The sequence below is a fragment of the Lathamus discolor genome, chromosome Z (genome assembly GCF_037157495.1).
Source record: "Lathamus discolor isolate bLatDis1 chromosome Z, bLatDis1.hap1, whole genome shotgun sequence".
Lineage (NCBI taxonomy): Eukaryota > Metazoa > Chordata > Aves > Psittaciformes > Psittacidae > Lathamus > Lathamus discolor.
Genome location: NC_088909.1, coordinates 2,337,038 through 2,363,141, shown reverse-complemented (window position 1 = coordinate 2,363,141; position 26,104 = coordinate 2,337,038). Strand labels below are relative to the sequence as shown.

Genomic DNA, 26,104 nt, shown 5'->3' with positions numbered 1-26,104 from the left:
GGCGGGGTCCTCCGGCCGGCAGGGGGCGCTGCGGCGGGCGGGGCGGGCCGGGACCGCGGCGGCGGCGGCCGGGATGAAGCGCGATCGGCGCGGCCGGTTCCTGGCGGCCGCGGGCGGCCCCGGCGCGGAGCCCCCCGAGCCCCGGCGGCGCCCGGGCGCGGCGGCGCGGCCCGAGCCCCCCGCGGGGTTGGCCCCGGCGGCGGCCGGCGCTTGGACACGGCCCGCAGCGCTCGGCGGGGCCCCGGAGGCAGGTGAGGCCCGGCCGGGGCGGGGGCGCACGGGGCAGCCGCGCACCGGGGCGGGGCGACCCGGACCGGGCTCGGTGCAGCGGAGGTAACCGGAGGATGCCGGTAACCGGAGGGGCTGCGGCAGCGCGGCGTGGCCGGCCCTCCCCTCCGTCCTCCGGTGGCCGCCGGTGGAGCCGAGCCGGGGCGGCTGCTGCGGGAGATGAGGGCGAGCGTGGAAGGGTTCGGAGCTGAGCGACGGCGGTGCCCTGCGGGCGGTACCGCAGGGTTCTCCGCAGCCCGGTCCCGGAGGTTTGCTGGGACGGAGCCGTGCTCCGCAGAGCAGGAACGCCAAGGGCGGGGGCTGCCATGCGGGAGGGCAGCGTGGTCAGGGAGCGGGGAGGCTGCGCTGCGTCCTGCCCCGGGGCCACAGGATCCAGACTGGTTTGGGTTGGAAGGGACCTTACAGCTCCTCCAGCTCCAACCCCTGCCACGGGCAGGGACCCCTTCCACTGGAGCAGCTTGCTCCAAGCCCCTGTGTCCAACCTGGCCTTGAGCACTGCCAGGGATGGGGCAGCCACAGCTTCTCTGGGCACCCTGTGCCAGCGCCTCAGCACCCTCACAGGGAAGAGCTTCTGCCTTAGATCCAACCTGAACTGCCCCCGGTTAAGTTTAAACATCCCAGCTCCCTGCCCGCTGCAGGGCACCACTGGCACCTCACAGGCTGAAGGCTGCCACCAGCGGCTATAAATACGTTACAGATAAATACCCTGAAGGGAGCAGATCTGCTTAAGCCGAGGGATGATGCTGGCAAAGCACGCACTGGAGGGAGTGAGCCCCGAGAATGCTGCAGCTGGAAACAGGTTCCTCCATAGGGGCAACAAGGAAAAGCAGAGCCTGGTTTAGGGGTCAGCTGGTTGCAGAGCAATGCCCTGCTCTGCAGGGAAGGGTCCCAGGGAAGGTGTCTTGCTTCCTGCTTGGCTTTTCTATACTCATGTTGGGCTCCAGAGGCAGCCTGGATTAAGGGAAAGGGAATGTACTCCTGCACGCCAGCGCCATGGGGCTGTAGGGGCTGGGGTACTCCTGCAGCAGGCACTCAATGCCTGTGTTCAACTCTTCTCTGGCAGGAATTGGCCGAGTCCTGAGCACTGGGTATTGTCGCCTGTGCCACGGGAAGTTCTCATCCAGGAGCCTGCGCAATGCCTTCGGGAAGGTGCCGGTCATGGGGGAGAACTCGGAGAAGCAGCGCCGCGTGGACCAGGTCTTCTTCACCGACTTCCAGCGGCTGGTCGGCGTGGCGGTGCGGCAGGACCCCGCGCTGCCACAGTTCGTGTGCAAGAAGTGCCATGCCCAGTTCTACAAATGCCGCAGCGTCCTCAGGACCTTCATCCAGCGCGTGAACGCGTCCCCCACGGGCCACGTGAAGTCCAAAGGAAAGTACGTTGTGTTTCTTGCTTCCCGGGAGCGGTAAATGGCCGCGTGTTGATTCCTGGGCCTTCTGTAACCCCTGAGACTTCACTGGGCTGTTCTGGGTTTTACAGGAGCAGCGTGGCTCAGGCCCAGCTGGGTGCAGAAGGAGGTGCCTCCTGCCTGGGTGAGTGCCTGCCCCCTTTCCCTTTTTCCCCCCTTCCTTTTGCCCTTTTTTCCCCTTCCTTCCTCTGTTTTTCTTTCCCTTCCTTTCTCACTTTTCCCCAACTTCATTTCTCCCTTCCCCACCCCCCCCCCTTCTTTTCTCCCTTTTCTTCCCCTTCTTTTTCCCCTTTTTTTCCTTTCCCCTTCTGTGATGCCATCAGCACAGGGCTGGGTTTTTGAGTGTCGAGGAACTCCTCAAGCTGAGCTGCACAGTCACAGTCTCACACCACAAAGTGTGAGACAGTGGCACAAAGAGCGGGCAGAGAGGGTTTGGGCGGCAGTGCCAGGCCTGTCTCCACCACTGTCAGACACGGGGGACAAACAGAAATACACTTTCTGCTGTATAACTAATGATATCAGCACCCACTGGGGCAGCCCCAGGCCATCTTTAGGGGGTCTCCCAGCTGCCCTGTCCCCTCCTTTGGGAACACCATGTCCCTCGCGGGTGCCTGTCTCTGGCTGTCCTGACTGACCATGCGTGTGCCACCTCTCCCCTGGCAGTCGACCTGATCACGTCAAGCCCACAGTGCCTGCACAGCCTGGTGTCGTGGGTGCACCGGCACGCCGGGAGCTGCACATCGGCACCCAGCCTGCAGAGCGTGCTCTCCTCCGAATACTGCGGCATCATCCGCGCCGTCTGGGGATGTGGCAATGGCCACGACTACGTCATGGACACTGATTCGGACTGTAGCACGGTGCTGGTTGACAGCGTCTTGTCTGTCAAACAGGAGTGGAACAAGACCACAGCACAGCATTTAACTGACAACGGGGCAGAGGCAGACAATGCCGAGGCTGTTTCTGCTCCTGAACCTCAGCATGCTCCAGTAAGGACAGCTCCTTGCCAGGAGTCTGCAAACAAAGGGACCACATCGGTGACACTGAACGTAAAGAATGAGCCACTGCAGAACAGGGATTCATCTCACTTGCAACTGGACAGCACAGTGCCCTTGCAGGAGACAGCCCTGCCGCAGCCTGTGTTGCCAGTGAGCAGTGCCATAGGTAAGGGATTTGCCTTCTGATCTCCCCCCAGGCCTCTGGGGAAGGATGAGGAACAACAGAGCTGGCCCCCTCCTTGGACACTGCCGTGGTGCAGAACAGTCACTGGTTCTCCAGCACCACATTTGCCAGATGTTCCTTTCTGCTTAATCCAAACCCCGTCCTTTTGTGGTCAAGGAGAGGCTTCCTGGCCCACTGCAGGTGATGCTGAACAGGGAGCCCCTTCTCTCCATAAAGGAAAGTTGCCGGGCTCATGGGCTGAGTTACTGCTGAACTCCCCACAGCTCCACTTGCAGAAGAGAGGAATTAAATTGACACTGATTCTGAGTTACAGAAGTCAGGCTGCGTTTAGCTCTGACAGCCACTACTGGAAAGGCGAATGGAAGCTGGGGCACATTGTGGGATGAGTCATGAGGGAAACTGAAAGATGCTCAGGGGAACTGCAGGGTAAAGGCTCTCCTGTCCCTGAGCACACGGGGCACGGAGTTGGGTTTAAATAATCATTAACTATTTGGTGTGGGCCATGCTAAGTGAACCCGGAGCGGCTGCTTCCTTCCTGGCAGCTGTCTCCTCTGGCTTGGTTTTGCTGCTTTTCCTTGTAACACACCGTGTTCTCCTTCATTCCGTAGGACAGTTGAGTGGGAAGCAGGTTCTGTCTGCGACATCGGATGAGCGGGTAAAAGACGAGTTCAGTGACCTTTCTGAGGGGTGAGAGAAGAGTGGGTTTAACATAGCCTAAATGTCTTTGCGAGTATGACAAATCCGCCTCAGAGAGCTCTTTCTCCACCAGTGACCCGGCCCTCGAGGCCCCTCGGAACCAGTGTCGGAGGCACGGAGCGGTGGGGATGCAGCTCATGCTGCTGGGGTTTGCACGCACATGTGCTCTCTGTGCTGGCCACTTCCAGCAAACTTGGTCCTGTTGCACTCCCTGCCCTGGGGAAGGAACCATGTGAGGGCTTGCTCGGGCCTGGGTTGTGCTGCTCCAGCCGCTCGGAGCAATTCCCCTTCATGGCTGCTCCATGCTGGGGCTCCAGAAAAGCAGTCGGTGCGAGGGGCTGGCAGTTGACGAGTGACTAAATGGGAGGTGGGAGGGACACTGACAGCTTAGCAGTCTTTATGATCAAAGAGTTGGCTAAATCCTTCAAATGCTGGCATTTAAAGTGAGGGTTGTAAATAACAGAACTGAGTCTGAAGTATAGCCCAGTACACATTTATTTCAGCGTGTCAGCTGACCCCATCAGCTGTCACATTAAAAGTGCCACAATAACTTACTGCCTGTTTCCTGGCTTCGGAATTAATTGCTTCTTGTATGGCTTAGGACTTAAAAGGAGGAAAAAGTAAAACCAAAACCTGTGTGGTTGCTGTGCATGACGAAATACAGAATGACCTGCAGCTTAACCTGTACCAGACAATTATATTACATTTTGCTCTAGAAAATTACTTTCCCAGTATAGAAAGTGGTGGCAACATCCCTCAACAATAAATAGGTCTTTCAGTAACAGCTGATTTTGTTCTCCTGACAGAGGTTCAATTATTCTTACAGAGATCTAGTCCTAAAAGAACCTGAATTTGCTATTTGCTGTGTGCACGGGTGCTGTATTTGCTTGGGGAGTTTATGGGGGAGGAGGACACGTGGAGCCTCGGCTGCCGTGCCGTGGGGGAGATGGATGTGCTGGGAACGGAGAACTCATGCTGCTGGTGCTGAAGTGCCAAGGTGGTGCTGTGTGGGTAAAGGGCATCTTCTTTCCCTCAGGGATTTCTTGAGTGACGATGAAAACGAGAAGAGAAACGTGCAGTCTTCCGATGACTCCTTTGAGCCCTACCCCGAGAAGAAGTAAGGAGCTTGTGGTGCGGTGAGCGGAGGGCTCTCTGGGTGAACGGGAGGGCTGGTGCCTGCTCTGCAATGGACTTGGCTCAGCCAACGCCACTGCATTCCTTTGCGGCCTCTGTTCCCTGTAAGTTCATGCCTGGAGGCCACAGTCATGCCCAGTCCCTGTGTTCCATGAGCTCCCCGTTGGGTCCAAGCTCGTCCCTGAACTCCAGGCCTGGCACTGATTACAACAGCTCAACTTGTGCACATGTTCCTGATTTGCCAGGGCAACCATCGGGCATAGCTGACAGACCAGGGCTGACACCTCGGGGACAATTAGGTGGGAGAACTAAAACCAAACTTAAGTATTAAACCATTGTCCTTGTTCCTTCTTGGAGGGTTTCGAGCAAGAAAAGTGACAGCAAAGAAGTAAAGAAGGCAGAAGAGCCCAAAATAAGGAAGAAACCAGGACCTAAGCCAGGCTGGAAAAAAAAGATCAAGTGTGAGAGGTAATAAGGAGTTGGGTGGCTGGGCAGTGCCCCCACTCAGCACGCTGGCTGATGGCAGGGCTCTGCTTCACAGGGAGGAGCTCCCGACCATCTACAAGTGTCCTTACCAGGGATGCACGGCTGTCTACAGAGGGGCCGACGGCATGAAGGTGAGTCAGGGTTTGCTCCTGTCCCAGACCTGATGCTTTTGGTATTGCGAAGCCACCTCCACATGAGGAGAGAGTCCCCAGCAGATTTAATTCACTGTGTCTCTATAAGCACTATGAGCAGTCGGCTGAAAGAGGCTTTTTTCTGTGCTCCCAAACATAATAGGGGTGCTCTTCCTGGTCTGGAATTGTGCCACTGGCTCAGCAGCAGTCCTCAGCCCAAGCTCTGCTGTGTTCCATTACAGCCCCTGCTGCCAGGGGTGGATTTGGGTCCAAGTGTCTGGTTTCTCAGTGAAGTAGTGCCAATGCACGAGCCTGCCAAGACGGTTTTTGAGGGATTCAAGCTTTTGGCTGGGGAAAATGCAACCAGTGCTTAGAAGCTTTGTCCTTCCTTCACAGAAACATATCAAAGAGCACCATGAGGAGGTGCGGGAGAGGCCCTGTCCTCATCCGGGCTGCAACAAGGTGTTCATGATCGACCGGTACCTACAGCGTCACGTGAAGCTCATTCATACAGGTGCGTCCCAGCCAGCAACAGCATCACAAACGCCCAACACTAGATTGCACAAGGCTTGTAGGTGCTGTGGCAGGGCGCTGTGTGGGTTGTAGAACTGCCTGTAAACCTGGAACAAGGCACTGTGTGGGGGATATGAGGCAGGGGGAGGAATTCAGGCTCCAGCAGCGAGTGTGGGCAGCTGCACGTGTGCTTTTCCCATAGTAGGAACTAAGCAGAATCTATTACTCTCTCCTGTTCTCCATTGCAGAGGTACGTAATTATATCTGTGATGAATGTGGGCAGACCTTTAAGCAACGCAAACACCTCTCGGTCCATCAGATGCGCCACTCAGGAGCAAAGCCCCTTCAGTAAGTGCACACCAACCCTGTGTTCATAGCTCAGAGAAGGGTAGTGAAGTTCTGCTGAGCCCTCACAGTCACTGAGCTTCTGTGATTCTGTGACACAAAACCCTGCCTGTAGCTGGCAGCGTCCTGGCTGACTCACTTTAAATGTTCATCCTGTTTAAATGTTCCTGTTGCTGAACACGTATTACATCTTCTGGTGCTGTTGCTGTTCTGAGTTCAGCAGGGGAGGACTCAGCTACCAGCAGTGAGCTGCAGGCCTGAGGAGAGAACTGCACTGGGTGATTGGGGTGGTTGTCTTGTGGGCTTGTTCAGTGTGACAGAGAGCTTCAGGCTTGGTGCTGAGCACCTGCTTTGCCTTGCAGATGTGAGATCTGTGGCTTCCAGTGCAGGCAGCGAGCATCGCTCAAGTACCACATGACCAAACACAAAGCTGAGACAGAGCTGGAGTTTGCCTGTGACCAGTGCGGGAAGCGCTTCGAGAAGGCCCATAACCTTAATGTCCACATGTCCATGGTGCACCCTCTCATCCAGATTCAGGACAAAGCCAAGCCACTGGAGCCAGAGCCCATTCTCCTAAATACTTCAGGGACTTCAGAAAGCCAAGTGGTAAAGCCAGAAGTGACTGCACAGCAGGAGCCCACCTGAGGGGTTCAGGGGAGCTTTCCCTGTCCAGTCCTGTAGAAACCATACGGCAGAGCAGAGATTTTTAATCTACAGTTTAGTCTCCCAAAGAACTCGGTGGAATTAGCTTCAGCTTGCTCAGAAAAAGCTTGTTTTCATGCTGTGATCCTCCATGCTCACGTCTGATTCAGCAGTGTTGTACTAAGAGTCTGTCTAACCCCAGGGGAGTGGATGTTCGGCAGCACCCCTTCGTGGTTCCCCCTTTCTCCCCATGCACACAGTTGTAGAAGCAGAGTTTGCCACAACTGTTCCCTGCCTGCAGGAGCTGCTGCTGCCTGTACTGAAGTGCCCATGTGTGGCTCTAGGAGTACCTAGGACAGTGGAGTGAACTTAAAGCAGACATTTTTGTTCTGGATTAAAAAAAAAAAGTCCCAAAGCAAGTCTAAACTGAAATTTGTAACCTACTTTTTATTGTAACAAGAGCTTCATGGTTATGCTTGTAATAAATTATTTACAAAGTAATTTGAAAGGAAGAGCACTAGTGAGGAAGGTGGCACCTTGTCTGGCCCTTCAGCCATAGGCAGGGTGCTCTGCTGGGCTGTGCACTGCCTGCTGCCATGCCTGTCCCTCAGAATAGGACCAGTTCTTCATCCAACTCCATGGCTGCAGCAGGCCTCAAGACCTGCAAGAGGGTGGCTCCCAGCTCTGGGTCAAACTCTTCACAGGTGGCCAGTAGCTGGGGGAGAGGCATAGAGTCATAGAGTGAATAGCATTAGACCCACTCATATTCCTCAAAGCAAGGCCAGAGCATCTTGCTGCTTCTCAAAGGTGCAGGTAGAAGAGAAGCTGTTGCTGACTCACACAGAAGTAAGAAGGTTTCCTGGCTGACTTGTGGGGAACTTCAACACCTGCCCCCTTGCTGTGCTTGGTATTTCCCCCAAGACCAAGCATTAAGCAGTGGGAGTGAGACCGCGGAAGGGTGGCACTTAATGTTGCTGAGAAGATGGAGCCTGTAGCCCGGGATAGGGAGGACGAGGCTATAGCAGTGGTTGAGCAGCAGGTGTCCTCCACTGCTCCCAGATGAGTTATGGAAACCGTGTGTGTCACAGGCTCAGCAGGCAGCACCAGCACAGCATCAGCACCCGAGAAAACCAGGGGAAAGAGGGGGAATCTCAACGCACCGGTTGTATGTTTCCAAAGCTTTGGGCAGGGCATTGTGGGATCGCACCAAGCAGGAACCGCCGGGCTGTGGAGATCACCTCCAGGAGATCCCCCTGGAGAACATGGGGAAGAGACACAGCCAGTCAGGGCCAAGCACAATGTCACTCTGAGTTCTCAGTCCCTGCCTTTAGAAATGGTAAGAGGAATCATTATGCCACACCAAGGGGCTGTTCACAAGTTAAGCAGATCAATACAGCCACTCTAAGGTCCTGTACAAGTAAGGCAGTCTTGGGCAGCAGCAGGGCCTCAGCTTCTCTCATCCCCAAGGCCTGAGCAAGCTGCCTGCCTGCCAAAGCAGCTGCACAAGCTCCCTCAGCCTTGTACAGGAAGGTGGGAACAAGCAGGGTGCTGCAAGTGGCAGGGGAAGGGATAAAAATAGGATTCATGGTTCTTATTTTCAAGACAAAAAAAAAGGGACTGAGCTTCACTCACATGCTCTGTGGGGTCTGGGCTTTGGGCTGCTTGATCAGGCTGGGGCAGGTCTTTCCCTTCCACAAAGAGCTGAAGCAGCTGGATATAGAAATCGAGTGCCACGTAGAGGAAAGTCAGTTCCCGAGTGAACAGCTCCTGGTGAAAGCCTGGGGTGAGGCTAGAGGTCACAAGGCAGGTCTGGTTAGCACTGGTTCCACAATAGACACAGACCAAATGCAGCCAGTGCCCTTGCTCTGGTTTACAAGTCCCACTGTGTGCAGGGCCACCCCACCGCCAGAGCAGGAGGGCAGCCAGGGACACTCCTGTTTGCAGCACAAAGCTGAAGAGGAACTTCCAGCAGAAGATATGGGGCTCCTTAAATATGAATCCTGCAGAGATCAGGTATTCCCTCCCACACAGCTACGGTAAGAGCTCAGCTCACCTACAGGCCAGTAGTAGTTACCCCTATGCCAGCTGCCGTACAGAGAAACCATCAGCCACATCCCCCCTCACAAACACCTTCTGAGCCCAGCAGGACGTTACCTGTAGAATGCAAGAGGTAGGAGCCTGATGTGATGGTCTGAGGCTGCACTGTGAAGGACACAGTACTGCCTAGCGTCTGCAGTAGACAAAAGAGAAGCACTAAGCATTTTTCATGATCCTCATGCCACTTTGCATGCTGCTATAGCAGCACAGGGGCAGCACAGTTTCCTTCCAGGCCACAATAAACACTAGTGACCAGTGAGAGAAGGAAGCTGCCCCCACTGAGGCTTTCTGTACCAGAAGGAACAATACTGAGTTTCAGTCACTCCTGATCATCAGCTGGGTCACCAGACGGCAGGGTATTAGCAAGATGTTCCCAGCTGTTACTGAAGCAAGTAGCTTTTTGTGCTGCTAACAAAGGCCCACCTTTGTACACTCATTGATCAGAGATAGGACATGCCTGTCCAGCACTGAACCTCCTCACCTTCCCACCCCTTGGCAGCAGGACTCACTCACTTTTCTCTGCTGAATGGAAGAGCAGTGGCCAGGATGCACCCCTCTCTTCCAGGCACTGCAAGATCTCCAGGGACCATTCCAGAGATGTCTGAAAATCCACTCCTTCCTGAGCATCAGAAAGGACAGGTCTAGTTTGGCTTTAGATGCACCAAAGCTGAAAGGAACCACTCACAAGAAATAGCGTATATGAAGAGTTCCATTAAAGGACCTTTAGGAATAGCCCACGTCTTTCCCCTGGCAGCCTGGATTCCCCCGGGCAATGAGGCACCAAAGTAGCACAATGCCTTCATCACCAAACAAGGCCACCACAGGGCACAGTTGAGAATGATTTGTGGAGGAGGGGAAGCGGCATCGATGAGCAACTGGCTCATCCCCAGCATGCTTCCCAGTGGTGCTCGGCATGGAGCTACTGCATGTCCTGCACCAACCCACCCTGCTCCCCAGAGCAGGCTTTTTCCCCCGCTAACCTTTCTAGTGACAGCATGTCTTGGGATTGTGGGGTTGGGGTTTTATTTTGCATTAATTATTTTACTTGGAATAACCTCCCAGATGTTTCTTTCCTCAACAACTCTTTCTCCAGACTCTCCCAAAGGCAGACTATGAGACCAGCTGATTATGTTTCACTGGAATCTGCTCCCTTATCCAATCTGTAGGTGACTACACAAACGGCTGCACCTCAAAGCTGTGAAGACAGCAAAGGGACAGAAACGGGCATTCACAGGCAGGAGGGTGCTTCGGGCAGGCAGCTGCTGGAAGAAACCTGTCATTTTTGTTCCTTCATTTAATAGTGTTAAATCATTTGGAAACTAAAGCTCCCCCTTGCTGGTGACCCTTTCTCCTGTGAAGCATCATGTGTGTACCAGCCTTAGGAAAAACATCATCTAACAAATGTGAAATGCTACAAAAAAGAGAAGATAGATAGGAGGTTCCTGCACTAGCTGGGAGGTATAAAGTCTGGACAGGGAACTGAAAATAGTAAGTCATTCAGGAAGAGAAATAAAAGCTACTGTAGTGAAAGGGAAGATAAGGTCAGTTAGAGGGAAATACAAGTTTAATCTGGTCGGAACAGAAGGCTTTCAGCAGGCCCTGTCTGGGACGTCACTGATGCCTTCCTTCTTGCAGAGCAAGCTACCAGCCTCCACAGTACTGGTGCAAAGCATTTTTAGGCAGCAAACCAAGAAGATCAGACACATTTAGTGCCATGAGAATTCCCTCAGGGTAGAATTTACCTTTGGTGCTATTTTTGCTGAGATGAGATCCATGAGTGAGAAGAACAGTAGAGAAACAAGAAGCTGCAAGGAAAAGAGACTGCCTGTTAGTTGTATCCATGGCAGTGACTCGTAACACACACCTTCCCATTGGGAAATAACACTTCACTGAGTATGTTCCCAGGATGGACCAGGATGAACCACAGGCACTGCTGTTCCTCCCAGGTGAAGGCAGTGTGTTTGGAGATGACAGCCTGACATTGTTGCTTCTAAGGGTGTATTACACACCCAGTTCACTGTTCTCAAAGTCAGACAACAGATGACAACTTCTCCCAGTGAAGGGAAAACAGTGAGCTACCACAGACATAAACCTGGAGGAGAGCTAGTGTTGGTCCACGGCCAGCATGCCACCAGCAGATGCAAGTGCATCATAATCCTCTCCTGATATACACTGGTTACTGCTTTTCTGGATCTCTACTGCATAAATCAAAGGACACAGTGGCTCTGTGATCCTAGAAAGTTAAAGTAACTTCTCTATTTATGCTGCTAATCCAGTTGTAAAGCTAAGCCTCCTTTCTTATCTATGTCTGAGAAAAGAGAGGGCCAAGCCAGACAGCACTTTCCATGCACAGCAGGTCTGTCTGCACATTCATAGTGGTCACAGCAGGAAACATGACAGTGAGAGACCTTTCCCATCAGCTGAAAGCTTTCCAGAGGCACAGACTGCTGCACGTGGATGAATCAAACAAAAAGGAGAGGCACATGTGGAATAGTTGGGTTCCTTGGATTTAACCAAAGTGTCTCAGGCCCAAAAAGGTGGCTAATCCCACAACACTCCCATTTCTGACAGAGATTTGCCCCTTAAAGCTGCCACCTGAAGGGACGCAGCACCCAACAGCAGTGCTGTGTACAGAACTAAGTCCCCACCACACAAGAGATCTGTGCAGTCCCACAGGCACCAGAGCAGCAGTTGAGGGTGTGAGCTGGGGCCTGAACACCAGTCAGCAGCTGGGACCACCACTGTTCTCACTCTTCCTGGCATCCTCCTCTCTCAAGGCAGGTTCTTGAGGTGAAAGCTGCTGTTACTCCACATGTACCAAATGCTCACATCAACTCAGTGACACCAGTTTCTGCTAGCAGCTTTTGGCTCTCAGCCAGTATAAACAGTAGAGGAGTCAATCCCATACCAAGAGGAACTGCTACCCTCACTGCTGCCCCAAGCAATAAGCTGGAGAGTAAATAGTAAGCCACAGGTTCTACTTCAACAGTATTTGCCTGTGAATATCCTAGTACAGTGACACTTCCCATATGGATCTCTGGTCCCAGCTATCCCCTGGAAGATCAACAGACAGCACTGCGGGGCAGCAGCCCAGCTCCCTCCTCAGCAGGGCGCTTCAGATAATTCCCATGAACTGAGGGCACAGAGCATGGAAAGGCATTTCCTGGAACAGACTTGGGAAAAGCCTCCAGAAATCTCTCCCTGGGATTCCCAGTGTATCTTTTGAGAGCCCTTGAAACATGCGCATTCATGTCTCACAGACTTTCTGCATCTCCTTAATCTTCTAGCCAAGTTGCCTGAGCTAAAATCCACAGGGACTGCTCCTTTGTCAGAGGGAGAGGTGATCCTGGCATGCCATGGATTGAGCTCTTGGTCCCTGCAGTGATCTCTCCAGCTTCAGCTTTTAAAGCAGCTGATCATTAGTGCTCCCTGGCTTCATAAAGGAGTCAATAATGAGTTAAAGTTTGGAACAGCTTTGCCTCTAGGAAAAGTATTTAGCTACTGGTAATTTACAGCTTCACTTTATCAACAAGCCATCAGCAAGATTTCACAAGAGGGTTTATCAGGGGCACAAGCAGTATCTCAGAAGAACCATTTCTCAGCTAAAGACATTCTACTTCTAGTATTCAAGTGCTGGGAGCAGCAGACATTTAAAATGTGCCCAGTCTTGCCTGCTGTGTGTCAGTCCCCAGCCTCTTCAGTGCCTCTCTCTCTTGTCCACGTGGTGATTGCTGCAGAACAGCACAATGGAGGAAGGCAGCTGAAATCCAAGAAGGCTCAGAGGGAGGGAAGACCACTCCTGAAGAAAGGAAGCTAGGAAACAAAACCACCATGTCATGAGTTTGGAGGAAAACAAAGCAGGGGGGAAATCAGCTTTGAAGGAGGAGGAAATCAGGGGCTTGGGCAAAGGTGTAAGTTTGTGCCAAAAAATTCTTCTAACTTATTTCCCCTGCAGTTGGATGCTACATAAGAGACAATTAAAAAAAATAATAAAAGCCCAGAAGCAGGCGGAAGCATACCTGAATATCTTATCAGAGGTTGGACAGGTCGCTAACTGTACACGCTACTACACAAGCAAGTGATTGTCACTTGCAATAACCTGCAAGGAGATTCTTATACTGAATTCCCAGCTTTTGGAGAAAAGTATCAGTTTGCTAAACAGACAGCAGAACAGCTAAGGAAAGAAGCATACAGCAGAGAAGCAGTGGGTAGCTTCAGGAGACCAGAGATTCACCAAATCAGGGAGCAAAGGGTGCGGCAGCTTAAGCAAATGACTCAACACTGTGCTAAAGGCTATTTCCAGTGTTTCTCTAACAAGGACTCTGCCTTCCAGTCTCCTCTAAAAAAATTCTTTGTCTTATGGTAAAACATTCTAACCCATATTACACAGAAGGCCAGACTAAATAATTATAATGACCAATTTTGAGTTTAAACTCTACAAAGGAATCTGTATATAGCTGTCCTACAAGCCTCAGTCCACATTAACATCTCATACAGCCTGCTGAAACCCAGCCTGGCTCAAAGAACAGGCCTCCTGGGTGCCCATACCTCAGAGAGCAAGTTCTGCTGCTGTAGATCCACACTTGGTTCCTCATACACACCTGGTAGCTGAGAACTTCAATTCCCTCAGTCTTTCCAGTTCTTCTGCAAGTGGAACTCCAAAGAGTCTTTTCCACTGAGAGCACAGTACTGGCTCCAGCTTCGGCCACCAAAGCTAGGAAGAAAGACAAACCAGCAGTGTTAGTGGTGGTGTACTCAGTAGTTGTCTGCAATTAGGTATGCATGCTACCTCAGCCAGGTATTTGATATAGACATCCCTTCCCCTTATTGTAAAAGTCCAAACTATACCTTCACACATAAGAACCATGACAAGTTTCACATACTGGAAATGTGAAGAGGGTCATATGTGATCGTCATACCATGGTGCTCTGAAAGTCCTGCAGCAGGACCAGTCATAGAATCCTAGAATGGTTTGGGTTGGAAGAGATCTTAAAGCTCATTCACTCCCAACTCCCTGCCACTGGCAGGGACCCCTTCCACTAGAGCAGCTTGCTCCAAGCCCCTGTGTCCAACCTGGCCTTGAACACTGCCAGGGATGAGGGAGCCACAGCTTCTCTGGGCATCCCGTGCCAGCGCCTCGCAACCCTCACAGTGAATAATACGTGCTTTATGGACTTTTTGGTTGCTTGGCATGTAACAATCAGCCGCCTTCACTGTGCGTCTGAAACCCAGGCAAGTCTCCCACCTTCTCTTAAAGAGCCTCTGTTCCTCTTGTATAGTGATAATCCAAAATCAAGGCTGAATGCCCATAGCTGGAATCAGAGATACAAGGGTACGAAAACACTCCACAATTTCCCAAAGGCATTAAGAATTTCCCCACACGCACTTCACAGTTTGCATTAAACAAAGTTTAAGACAAGTGCTCTGAACTGGTACTTATCTAGCAATGAAATAAGAACAGTTACCGCTGCAGACAAAAGCAGAATGGGACAGTCCGTTTGACACGCTGTTAGAACATCATTGACTGCTTCTGCAAATTTATTGCAGCCCAAGCTGGCATTAAGCAGGCCCTGGAAGGGGATAAATTACAGGATGACTACACACATACGTCTGTGCTGCTTTGAAGTATCTCACCAAGCAGCGTGCAAACTAATCAAAGGTAACTGTAGGGGTCAGCATGGCCCAGCAAAAGAAATGTGTTACCAACAATTTCTCCTCCCCCCATCAGCTTTGGTGTGTTGTATTAGAATTAACCTCTACCATTACGGTCTCCTATTACTTCTGTGCATTTTCCTGGATTACTGCTTTTCTTTTTGGAATTTACAACAGTGATTCTCAAAACAAGAGTATAAATAGGACATCTCATTGCCAAGAATATCATAGTCTGGTATCTGGTGAAGAAACTACTCTGGTTAGCAGGGATGCTGGAACAGAATGACAAAAGCAGCAGTTACCCTAAAGAAGTGAGAAGTGATGTCATAGGAGAGTGCGTACCCTCTGGAACAGACGTTCTTCTGTGGGGAAAGAAAAACAAATCATTCCATCCCTTTTGAATTACCATTTTCTTTGAATATTCTGGGTGTCTGGCCCAACAGGACTCAGCACAAAAATCACCCTGTGAGATCCTGAGCATCAGTTCAGACTGTAGTAATTTCATTTCTATGTAAAGCAACACCACTGACTAGGTGATGCTTTACAGTCCAGCACGAGGAAGCAAATCAGACAGCCCTGCTCACCACTCATGAATGGCAGAAGCGGTTTGATTAAGACTTGCAATGAACGGAGGTTTTTGGCTGTGGCTAACATGACAGTGCAGCAGGGCTTGAAAAGGCCAGTCAGGATGAATTAACAGAAATGATAGCTATCCTCAGAGCACAAAACAGTGCCTTGCGGGACCCACAGGTCATCTGATCTCCCAGGAAGCTGCAGAGATCTGCTTATCCTCCTGTGTTACATATACTAGAGAAACATTTGACAGATGTCACAAAAGACAGCATTCCCCAGGCTGCTACACACGTGTGCACACCACAGACATACACTGTCATGAACAACACAACTGGAAAGAACACTCCTATCACTCAAGAACTGGCCAAGCCACCACCAGGCTACTCTGTGATCACCCACTGGTGGTTCTGCTTCTGGACTGTGCATTCCCAGCTCCAACTACTGCTATGCTGGCTGGCTCCACCCTAGATTTGCATACACTATTTCCCAAGGATTCTCTCTCCATAGCATAAAATGCCACCACAATTCCAAATGAACAAACCCAAAAGTCAGCATCCTACAGCAAAGTGCTGAGAGAAACTCTGCAGAGCTAGGGGGTGTGAAGTCTTGAGCTCGATGAGTGAATGTCCCTATGATCTAAGTTAAGGCTGTTCCAAGTTTAGCTGCATTTTAACTCCTGTCTTAAACCCAAGTTTAAGGTCCTAATCTAGAGCATTTACCAACAAGAAATTACTGTTTGGCTAATGACACATACCAGCTCCGAGTTTACAAAACGGAAAAAGTCTGCACAGTCCAACACTGTTTTCTTTCCTTTTTGGCATGTCATGATCAGACTGGATGCAGGGAGCCCCACCAGAATCCTTACACAGGGAAAAGCAAAACTGAGATTACAATGAATAAGAGAATCAGACTCCATGCTCTCAGAACACGTCTTTGATATTGAGGGAAGTTTGAGAGAAGTTAAATGTGAGAGATCTCAAACACAGAGACAGAAACTGCATAAGGAATTTTTCCCATAGCCAAGAATCCCCCCTGCATTTCCATGATGTGCACACAACTTCAAAGATACCAGCAATGACTCAAAAATGGAAATGCACATCTAGCTGACAGCAGCAAATAGAGTAACTTAACAACAGTTACAAATGGTTGCATGAAGAATGGCTGTAAACGTTGTCCATGAAGGAACGTGGGTCTTTGAAATCCAGTCTACTGTCAGGGCCAACTAAAGCTTAAGACAGCAAGACACAGTTAATTCACATGGGTACCAGGGAATAAGTATCTCTTGCACAATTGTTACCATGACAATAGTGTCCTCCTCACTTGCAGTGGAATCAGAGGAGGGACTACCCAACTGCACTAGAATTTCCTTGAACAGCAGTTTTGTTCAAGATATTCCCAGCCGTTCAGATCTGTATTTACCTTCTGTGCAGCAGCAGCTCCTGCTGCCTCCACAACTGCTCACCCAAAGCAGAGCCAGGTTTTCTGTCTTTCAGTCTTTCCTGGAGAATCTCCAACAGGAAGTGCCTGGTGCAGTCAGAAAGCAACCTCTGCCTACACCCCAGCTCCAGCACCATCTCCTGAACAGGGAAATGGGGTAAAGAAGAAAAAAACCAGTGTTTGCCAGGACTGTACTCTAGTTTGCATTCAGACTCTCTTATGTTTCACTGAAGTAAGACAAAGAGATCAGTAAGAAAAACCTCCCTCCTTCAGTTTCCATGCTACTGCTGACGTGGAGAACTGAATGTCAGCCTTATGTATGCTGAGGTATTAAGAAATAATTTTTGACTTCGATGGGTCAAAAATCAAGGATTGAATATATAGATACATGGAGTCTGAAATCACCTGCAGCTTGCAGAAGATATCAGGATTGAGAGTTGTCTTTGACTGGCCGCAGGTACCCAGGTCCAACCTGAAATTAAAGAGACACACCAGGTAACTAACCCTGTTAGCCCAGCAGGATAACACCATTCAAATAAAGTCAGATGGCTTCAGATGAACATAAAGCTTTAACATTAATGTTCCTTAAACAAGCTGTAGGTGAGACAGCAACTCTCCTCCAAACCTCTCTCATTTTCCAGCTACAGCCTCTTCCTTAGGGGCACTGGTGCTTGTCTGGCCAAACAACCTGAATACAAATTCAGCATAAAGTCAGATTAGGGACTCTGTGACTGCAACCCCAGACCTGTCACCCAAAACAAGATTCTTATGCAAAGGCTGGCGAGTCCTGCAGGGCCACCTCCCAGCTTTCACTCCCAACCAGACCTGTGAGAATTGTTTCCACAGCCCCATGTGAGGCACAAGCTCACAGCTCCTAGCTTGCATGGTCATTAGCAGAACCATTGCTTCTGCAGAAATGCAAGTCATGATGCAGAATACCTTTGTGAGGAATCCAGAATGGTATTGATAATAATGCCACATGCCTTCTCCAGGTCTCCATCGCAGCCACCAGAAGCAGAAGGTGCTGGAAGATACCACTGATAGATGGCCCAATAATGGAAATCCTGCCTGCAGTATTGAGAAGATAGAAAATCTTATCACAGATTAGATTTTAACGGTGGTCTTTCCTTGATGTAAAAGGAAGCTCATACGGCAAGTGGAATGACAGATAAAAGCACCCATACAAGTATAGATAGAAAAGTCATCCATCCAACACCACATGTACTGATGTCAGTCACCTCTTGCTTCTGGAAACAGGGAGGTTTTGTGAAAAGTTATTTGGAAGGGCTGCACATGCAGGCCAGAGCTTATCTTGGTAAACTTCCTCCGTTAAACATGCCTCATTCTAGCATTGCTGCAACTCTGGACAAACCATAGTAGTCAACAGGCATTTCTGCCCCACATCAGCTGGTTTATTTACCTCCTGATCTTCAGTACTTTTTCCTCATATGGGTGGGAAAGACTCCTGAGCTATTCCCTTTTCAACAGAGCCCCTCTGCACTTACCTTTCTGAAGCAGAGAGAATATCCTTTTCAGAGTACACTTCTAGCTCCAACAGCAGCCATTCTCTGAAAGACAACTGGGAAAAGCAATGAGTGAGGTAAGAGGGCAGACCAGCAAGGCAACTTGTGCAGAACAGCCACCTTCTTCCCAACGTAAAACCCACCGTCCCCCACCCTCAGACACAATCCTGCACAGGTTAAGAGAGATGAGACAGGAAACATCAACTAAAAGTTCTTGAACTGTTTCCCTTGCAAGAAATCTAAACTAAAACCCCATTGGCATTAAAAATTCACTGAAAGCAAGCCTATAAAACATCTCACCCACACCCACCCACCCCTCTGACATTTCCGACCATGCTCATCATGTCAAAGTCTAGATACCAGAATGAACACGTTATTAGAAATAAATGCTAAAATGAACAAAGCACCATAGTCAGACAGACTGCTACAAGCATCAAAGAAAGGTTTTAATGCAAAGCTATTTTAGCTGCACACATCAAGCTAGCCAAGCACAAGGAGTCATTCTAGTAACATGACAGACTCCTCTGCACAAACTGGTTTTATGTGAACCGGGTTAAAAAAAGAAATCCTGTCCAAGGTTGGTATAAAGAGAGTAGCTGTGATTTAAACCTGCTTCTCAGCAAGGCAGAGCCAAACAATTAAAGAAACATGGGTGGCTCAGAGAACACTGGCATTTAGACAAATCACCAAAAAACCTCAAGTGTTTTCAGGTATTTGACTCACCATCACTTCATAGGCAGTACACAGCAGGAAGCTGAGACTATGGACAGGTCTCTTCTCTACACTTCCTGACCATTTTCTCACTATATACAGTATAACTTGTCAAGCTTTCTGCTTTCACAATAAGCAGGATGAAAAACATGACTCTAATTTTCTATTTCTACCTTACCATCACCATCAAAACTTACAAACAACACTGAGCAAGTGACATCTTCAGTGGTCAGACCAACTTTTAGGCATTAAGTTTTTACAAGCAGCTTTTTATCGCCAATAAGTAAACTGCAAAGGGCAGATCTGAAAAATGAGAATTACAGTGTAAACTGAAGTCATGGAAAATACTTATACCTGGAATGCTTTTTCCTTCAAGAGCTCTTGAAAGCATGCTTGTTTCCATAAACAGAGGCTGGCTCTTCTGTAGTTCAGAGAGGGATGTGACAGTGAATTCCAGAGTAAGTCGGTTTTTGCCTCTTTGCACAGGATTCCCCGAGCTTCCAAGTTCAGCCGCGGCACTATGTACTGCAGCTAAAACAAAGGCACAGACCCCTGCACATTTCCATCACAAAAAAAAGGCCCAGTGCAACCGCTGTTTGTGTGACATTACCAAACAAACAAATACACAAAATGGTAAGATGGGAAGATACCAATATGCATTTTTATATAGTTTTCTTTGTATGAGTTAGAGTTGCACAGGAGTCTGCAGCAGGAAACTGAATTGAGACTGATCATTCTCATAAGTAAACTTTTTTTCCTTTTACCTTTTTAACAAGGCTAGGAGGAAGCAAGGCACACAAATCCTCATGAGAGCAGGATGAAAACTTGCACATAAAGTAAGATACTGCTGCAGTGCAAAACCTGAGAAAAAGAACAAACTCCGTTATCTGTTTGGTTCAATAAAACCTTTTCCCATCCAAAGTCCAAAATCAAAATAAAGAGTATTAAAAAACTTTTAACCTATTTGCTTTTGAGAGCACTTCATGTGCTCTCAAGCATCCCTCCTGCGGCAAACCTACACCAGGGAAACAAGGACACGTGGTGGAGGCACGACCTCACCTCATGCAGAAGGCAAACGATTCTTCCGTCCTGCACTCTAGCAAGCAGTTCCAGAACTCAGCAAGGGAAAAAAGCTTTGCAGGAACAGGCTGAGAAATCCCAAAATTGACTTGCACTTCAGGAATTAGAGCTCTGGATTCACTTAAGTGGACCACAAAAGCTGCTAGTCCTAAAATATGAGCATTATTCAGGGAAGGACCCTGCAAGCCAAACATAAGTAAAGACCTGGAGAGACATATTTAGTTTGTAACAAAATCACCTTTCTCAGGGGAAAAAATAAAATAAATAAATCAGAGTTAATCAAGTAGCAGAACATTTACTTCTGCCCACTGACTAATTAGTGCAGCAGTATCAATTTAGCAGACAGGAGGCACCAAGTACATCAAACATGTTCTTCCTTCCTTGAAATTGTGCAGCTTAGGTCAACCTGCAGCAAAATTTGGACGTTTCTGTGACACAGTAACTTGAAGAAACTAGCTGTAAATTCAGCCCGGCAGAACTGGAGATTGTCAAGGCTTTTAGCTTCTATGACATTTTATCATGCTTTTAGTCTGACCTCTGCAATATCATGGGGCAAAGGAAATTAAACCAACAGTTCTTGAGAAACCACACACTGCTGCACCCCAGATCTGCGGTATTTTTAAAAGGGGTGTACAACTGTGTTATTCAGTGTGGAAGCGCAGGAACTAAGTGTTCTACTAGTTTTCTTTTGGCTTATTCATATACTTGCTTATTTTAGGTGCTGTTAAAATGTATCTCAGAACGCATTAACCTTCTAACCTATGTATTTCTGCAGAAGAACATTCAGCTCATGCTCCTGAGAGCAAGTTCATGCTACTGGAGCAAAATGAAGGTTTTGTGGAAGTCTGAACACTAGTGAAGTCCCTCCAGGGTGTAGTCCAGAAGGTACATGCCCCACAGCACAGGAAATGGAGGAAGGATAGCCTTTAGCACACTATAACCATATTATTCTTAGCTGGAAAACTAACCTGATGATAAATAAGCTGGCAGAGCCTGCCCAGAAGCGAAGGTAAGAGATTCCTGTGTCCACACATCATCTTCACAAACAAGGAGAGACATTGTCCCTGCCTACAGAAGGGAAAACCCACATGCTCATTTTACTGCTGCTTTTTATCCCCAGTACAGGAAGAGGTATTTAAAAATGCTTAAACACAGTGAACCTGAGCCATGCTTGTAAATACAGGATAATTATCATTCCATCTAAGGGTTCAAAGAAGTGTCACTTTTGGACTATCTGAGCAGAGGACCCCTACAAAGACATAAACATTACTAGTGCCTAATATAGTCAAAGAGGTGTTCTGAGATAATAAGGAGGCGGAAGCTGCCTGGGGCACAGTCAGCTTTTTTCACACAGAGCACAAGGTAAACAGAGGCAGAGCAATAAATGGGATCAAAAAAACAGAGCAAGAGGAAAAAGGAATTAGTATGGCAAGGCCCTGTTGCAAAACAGGGGAAGGGACTTTCCCACCCAGCTGACAAAACCCAGCACATCCTCAGAGGAGATGGGATAGGGAGTTGGGTTTAGAAACAATTTCCTGGGATGCCCTTGCTTATCACAGCTACTTTTCAGCACAGGTTTTTGATGCAGATTCATTTGCTCCAGGTCAAAACAAGTTGAATGAGGGAAAGATGCACCAGTTGCCACAGCATACTGCACTCCAGAGGGGCAGGCACTTAGTTCAGTGCCACTGGCAGCTGGGCTTGCAGGCAGGTTGTCAGCACATTGTTGTTTCCCAACAAAGCCATTTTCCACTGAAATGTTGACCAGACCACAGTGTTTACAACTTCTGTTAACATCAGGAAAGAGGTAGCTATTAACAGAGTCCATCCAGAGGCAGTGGAGTGCTGCCTCTCCCTCCTCATACATGCCAGAATCAAACTGAGTCACTTCCAGGGGAAAGATGGGATGAGAGGTAAAGAGAAGGTGTACCATGCTCTTCCTGTGCCTACAGTGTTAGGCTTTATGCCTCACTCATTTTCTATTACATATGACATTAGGAATGAAGGGTGAACCTGCCAAAAAGACACCCCAAAGATGCATCAGTACTCGCTGTCAGAAGACAAGCATTCGCCACCCCTGATGTCTAGAGTCAGCCAGCAAGTAATTCCTGGACAAAAGGAATTTGCTTCACCCCCCATCCTCCACCACTGAGCTGAAAACACCAACCTGAACACATAGGTTAGTAGAGAGTTTCTATACATTGTCACAGAGCAAAATGCAGAGCCAAAGACCACCTTTTCCTGAAGGGATCAGTAACAAAAGAGGGGAAATATGTTATATTTACACATATACATCAAAGCACATTAGTTCTTAGATTACAGAGCCTCAGAATAAAGCATCCTGCAACTGCTAGCCTGGCACAGTGAGTATGAACAAGCAGGAGTCTCTCCTCACCCATGGACAAGTTTTGGAATTCTAGTACACTAACCACTTCTGCTTTCTCTACCCTTTTATCTGCATCTTACCTGTCAGGAGGGTTAAAGTAGGAAGCAGCGATTAGGTTTTGGCAGAATGATGTCAGCAGAAGATCAACAACCTGGAATTAAAACCGCATTGCTAACTCCTACTTGTTGGGCTGGATATCTAGATTTCATTTTCTGCTGCATGTATGTTTCCCAACATTAAAACAAGGAGACAAATCGGTTAATGACATGTGCTACAAGTTGTACAGACCCACTGGCACTAAGAGATGGAGAATTAAGCCAGTAATAGCTCAGGAATGATCCCAGCGCACACAACAGAGACAAGCCTGGTAGGAAAAGCCTAGCCCATTACAGGACTGCTCTGACAGAACCTATCTCCAGATCTGGCCACCAGTCATCCAACAACATCCAGGAGGCAGAAAGATATGAACAGTCTGTGCAGGGCAGGACAAGGTAGACAAAAGGAGAAATGTACTTCCTGTTCTCCACAGACAAAGCAGCCTTTCACACAGTACTACCCAGATGCATTTTTACCCACCCAGCCCCTTATTTCTCACCCCAGCGAAGGCTGTACTCACACACTGATGGCAGGCCTCCAGCTTGGGAGCAGAAATGTCAATTTGGATTGGAGAATGCAAAGCAGGAGCTTCACTCTCATCACCGCCGTGACAAAAGACTCTTGCCAGTTTGTCAGAAACCACTGCAATCTGTGCTAGGACATCTGTAGGAAGGTTAACAGGAAGAGAGGAGAACCAGGACAGAAAGCATAAAAGATTTACTATTCCACATAGCAGGAAGAAGAACAAGTGAAATATACTCTGAGTATACTACTAAAAGCTCTGATGAGAAAAAAAAAGTTTAAATGGAACACAGTGGTCATTGCCTTTATTTTAGAAGGCAGCACTATTTTTTTGCCTGATACACATTAAGAACAGTTTTTCACACCAGAAAGGAAACAGCCTCCAAAAGGGGGCCAGGTTACCAGGCGAGATCCAGGAACAGGGCTGCCTGCCTTGGCAAAGATCAGTGTGGTACCAAGTACTTTTGGTACCAAGTATCACCACAGAGATCTGAAGTTCTGAACTCAAGCATGGAAACAGATCAGACATTAATATACATAGACATATAGATATATTCATAGCTGGCAGGATTATACAGATCTGAAAGATTACCATCTTCAGGTGCCAGTGGCAAGTAACTACTGCTATTGCTTTGGCTATCATTAGCCACCTTTTATTAATGCAGCTTTTAACAGTCAGTTATGGGTAGTTTCAACTTGCCTTCCCACATACCTTCATGCTTAGCCTGCTCCACAATCAGCACTCGTAGTTCAGCCAGGTCAGCCTTCAGCTGCTCCACAGGCTCTTCGGAATGGCTGGTCCCTACCTGAGATCCATCTAGACAAGCAAGAGAGAAATGCAACACATTACCCTCACCTTCGTGCATTCTATCAGCTCATAAAATGCATTCACCAACTTCTGCATATATTTTCTATAAAAACAGTACCTACTTTTCTATAAGGTACAACAGATCCCCAAACTGTCAATCTGCCACATAAACAGCTTTGGTTTCACATTCAAAATGTGCTATTTGATTAATCATTTATGAGTTTACGCCTAGTTGCAGAAAGGAAATTAGTTCTTAAAGGCAAGAGATAAAAGAGTTCTCCTTTCAGAATTTTTTCCTACTTGCTTTAGTGCTCTGCCCTTCACAGAAACATTTGCTGTCCTCAAAAGACTAGAACCAGTCTCAAAATTCAGAGACAGTGTGAATACTACATCATCAGTGTCTCCTCCATGCAACATCTCCAGATGCTACATACTCCTCTGTTCTGGTTTTTGTTTAAAAGAAGAATTAAAAGGAAATTCCTTTTACCACTAGAAAGAGAGTGCCACCAGCAACAAGCTGCCACAGCACAGCCCCAAAAAACACCCATACAGTTGGTTAGGCAGCAGCAGCATCTTGTACATGGGCCAGAAATAACTCAGGATTGAACATGAGAAGTAACAAAGGTTAAAATTAATACTCATTATAAACACACTGCAAGGTAACAAGGAGTCTGCTGAGTCACCTTTAGATGCAAGAGTGAGCACTAATGAATAGCACAGGCTTAGAGCTGACCAACACTTGATCCTGCCCTAAATCCAGCCTCTGTGCAAGAGCCCTACTGATGGGATTAGGATGAAGGGGTTGGGAGGGGACACAGATCAGGCAGATCAGGATGCAGCACCACTAGAGGTCACTGGCAATTCAAGGCCTCTTGCCAAGCCCTGGCTGCCCGTTGGGATCCTGCTGATCCCTACCCAGCACTCAGATCCTTCATCCCTGCCGGTTGCTACGACAACCTCAGCAGCCAGGCTGCTGCACATCTGCGGTGGCCCAGGACTGCTTTGTCATGCCTCTCCAGCATCTCCAGAGGGCTTCAAAGGCCCCAAGTGCCCTAAGAAGGACTCAATTACAGATTCTGTGTACACAGAGCTCACTTATCTCCACCACACTGGCCACAATCTCCTCACCAGCCTGACCTTTCCATTTCTATAAACATGTGGTGAGGATGTCACCCATTTAAGATGCATCTGAAACGCCCACTTGCTGAAAGAGATAAGAGGGCTCATTTAACACCTATTACACTGACACACACTGTACCAATGTGGATACAGTGAAGGGACCTGAAATTAGTGGGGCCCTTCCACCCAAACACATGTGAACTATGGGCTGCAATCCCTGTCCCACTGGCTCTGTTCCTAGTCCCTCCTGTTTCTTCAGAGTTCATGCCTATCCCCTTCTGCTTCCCCAGAGCTCCGTCAGGCACAGTAACCCATTCTTAAAAGAGGCCCATGGTGAGCTGAGACAGTGCCATTACTCAAGGAATCAACACAGCAGGTTCACACCCCAGGCTAGCCAGAGCCAAGGAGCATTCAAGCTGCAAATGCTGATTCATGGAGATGTCTCTGAGGTAGATTTAAATCAGCAAGCTCAGGCATTGTTTGCAGCCACAGCACAGAGCTCAACAATCCCATGCAAGCAGGATAGGCAGAGAGTCATTACAAAAGTAACTCCTTAATATCTGAGTAAGACATAAAGAACATACAGATATGTATGTGCAGATTAAAGACCTCATCAGCTGTAAATTCTTGAAAATTTTCAATTCAGGAGGGCATCAATGGAAAAATTCACTTTTCTTCAAACTGACCCTGAAGTAAATGTTCTACTTTATACCTTGTAACATTTTCTTTTTCATAGCACCACAGGCTTGCACGTATGTTGAGTACAAGTTGGAGGGTATTTTATCAGCTCTGTAACAAAACAGAAAAAGCAAATACATTCATTATACCACATAACCACGCACGAACTCCAGATTTATGAAGTATAAGCCTAAACAACAGCTGTGCTATGAAATGTAATTAGAGGCTCCTAAGCATAGAGAGCATCTGAAGCACTTTTTCATCATCATCTGACACAAGGTCAAGAAATCTATACCTAAGGCTTTCATAGCAAGTATTATACACACGTAACACACACTACACAAAAACAATACTATATATATTATTAACACATGCATTGATACCCATTCCATATATAACGTGTCTAAGATTACATGAGAGTAAGTTGTGACATGCAGGATTCACACATTTAAAAGACTGATGTGATGGAGGCCAAAGTTTGAATTCTGATGCTTGCTGGGCAAGCACTCAGCACTCAAAACATATTATGTGAGGCTCCCCAGAACCCAGCTGCTTCTCTCACAACTTTAAACAATGATCCAGTCTTTAATTTTAGAGCCAGA

The 26,104-nt window shown here is 48.4% G+C and overlaps 2 protein-coding genes across 3 annotated transcripts in view; one reads left to right on the top strand and one right to left on the bottom strand.

Moving 5' to 3' along the window:
- The first annotated feature begins 73 nt into the window (after window positions 1-73).
- ZNF276 (zinc finger protein 276) lies at window positions 74-7,321 on the top strand. Of its 2 annotated transcripts, none has more exons than XM_065661419.1 (11): window positions 74-251; window positions 1,352-1,661; window positions 1,766-1,818; window positions 2,358-2,855; window positions 3,482-3,560; window positions 4,606-4,686; window positions 5,061-5,171; window positions 5,245-5,320; window positions 5,717-5,834; window positions 6,082-6,181; window positions 6,541-7,321. In XM_065661419.1, the coding sequence occupies exons 1-11, from the start codon at window positions 74-76 to the stop codon at window positions 6,821-6,823; spliced, it is 1,887 nt and encodes a 628-aa protein (XP_065517491.1). In that variant the 3' UTR covers window positions 6,824-7,321. The 2 variants fall into 2 exon arrangements, with proteins under 2 accessions (XP_065517491.1, XP_065517490.1); XM_065661418.1 differs by having other exon boundaries at window positions 5,230-5,320.
- Window positions 7,243-26,104, bottom strand: part of FANCA (FA complementation group A) — a 40,318-nt gene continuing 21,456 nt past the window's right edge. The window contains exons 24-46 of the mRNA XM_065662783.1: window positions 25,537-25,613; window positions 23,610-23,714; window positions 22,896-23,038; window positions 22,360-22,430; window positions 20,862-20,961; window positions 19,873-20,072; window positions 19,578-19,674; window positions 19,168-19,344; window positions 18,085-18,158; window positions 17,519-17,647; window positions 16,985-17,051; window positions 16,562-16,719; window positions 15,897-16,002; window positions 14,872-14,931; window positions 14,383-14,487; window positions 13,519-13,631; window positions 12,589-12,730; window positions 10,660-10,722; window positions 9,431-9,536; window positions 8,975-9,050; window positions 8,453-8,609; window positions 7,981-8,073; window positions 7,243-7,535 (exon numbers count right to left, since the gene is read on the bottom strand). Of these exons, the coding sequence (XP_065518855.1) occupies window positions 7,428-7,535; window positions 7,981-8,073; window positions 8,453-8,609; window positions 8,975-9,050; window positions 9,431-9,536; window positions 10,660-10,722; window positions 12,589-12,730; window positions 13,519-13,631; window positions 14,383-14,487; window positions 14,872-14,931; window positions 15,897-16,002; window positions 16,562-16,719; window positions 16,985-17,051; window positions 17,519-17,647; window positions 18,085-18,158; window positions 19,168-19,344; window positions 19,578-19,674; window positions 19,873-20,072; window positions 20,862-20,961; window positions 22,360-22,430; window positions 22,896-23,038; window positions 23,610-23,714; window positions 25,537-25,613 (2,527 nt within the window). The 3' untranslated portion in view covers window positions 7,243-7,427. The remainder of the gene's footprint in view (window positions 7,536-7,980; window positions 8,074-8,452; window positions 8,610-8,974; window positions 9,051-9,430; window positions 9,537-10,659; window positions 10,723-12,588; window positions 12,731-13,518; window positions 13,632-14,382; window positions 14,488-14,871; window positions 14,932-15,896; window positions 16,003-16,561; window positions 16,720-16,984; window positions 17,052-17,518; window positions 17,648-18,084; window positions 18,159-19,167; window positions 19,345-19,577; window positions 19,675-19,872; window positions 20,073-20,861; window positions 20,962-22,359; window positions 22,431-22,895; window positions 23,039-23,609; window positions 23,715-25,536; window positions 25,614-26,104) is intronic.

What these genes read in the sequence shown, in the direction of transcription:
- ZNF276 (XM_065661418.1), top strand. Translation starts at nt 74, where the DNA reads ATGAAGCGCGATCGGCGCGGCCGGTTCCTGGCGGCCGCGGGCGGCCCC. An exon ending in CGGCGGGGCCCCGGAGGCAG is followed by an intron (nt 252 to 1,351) that starts GTGAGGCCCGGC and finishes CTTCTCTGGCAG; the next exon opens with GAATTGGCCGAGTCCTGAGC. An exon ending in TTCAGTGACCTTTCTGAGGG is followed by an intron (nt 3,561 to 4,605) that starts GTGAGAGAAGAG and finishes TCTTTCCCTCAG; the next exon opens with GGATTTCTTGAGTGACGATG.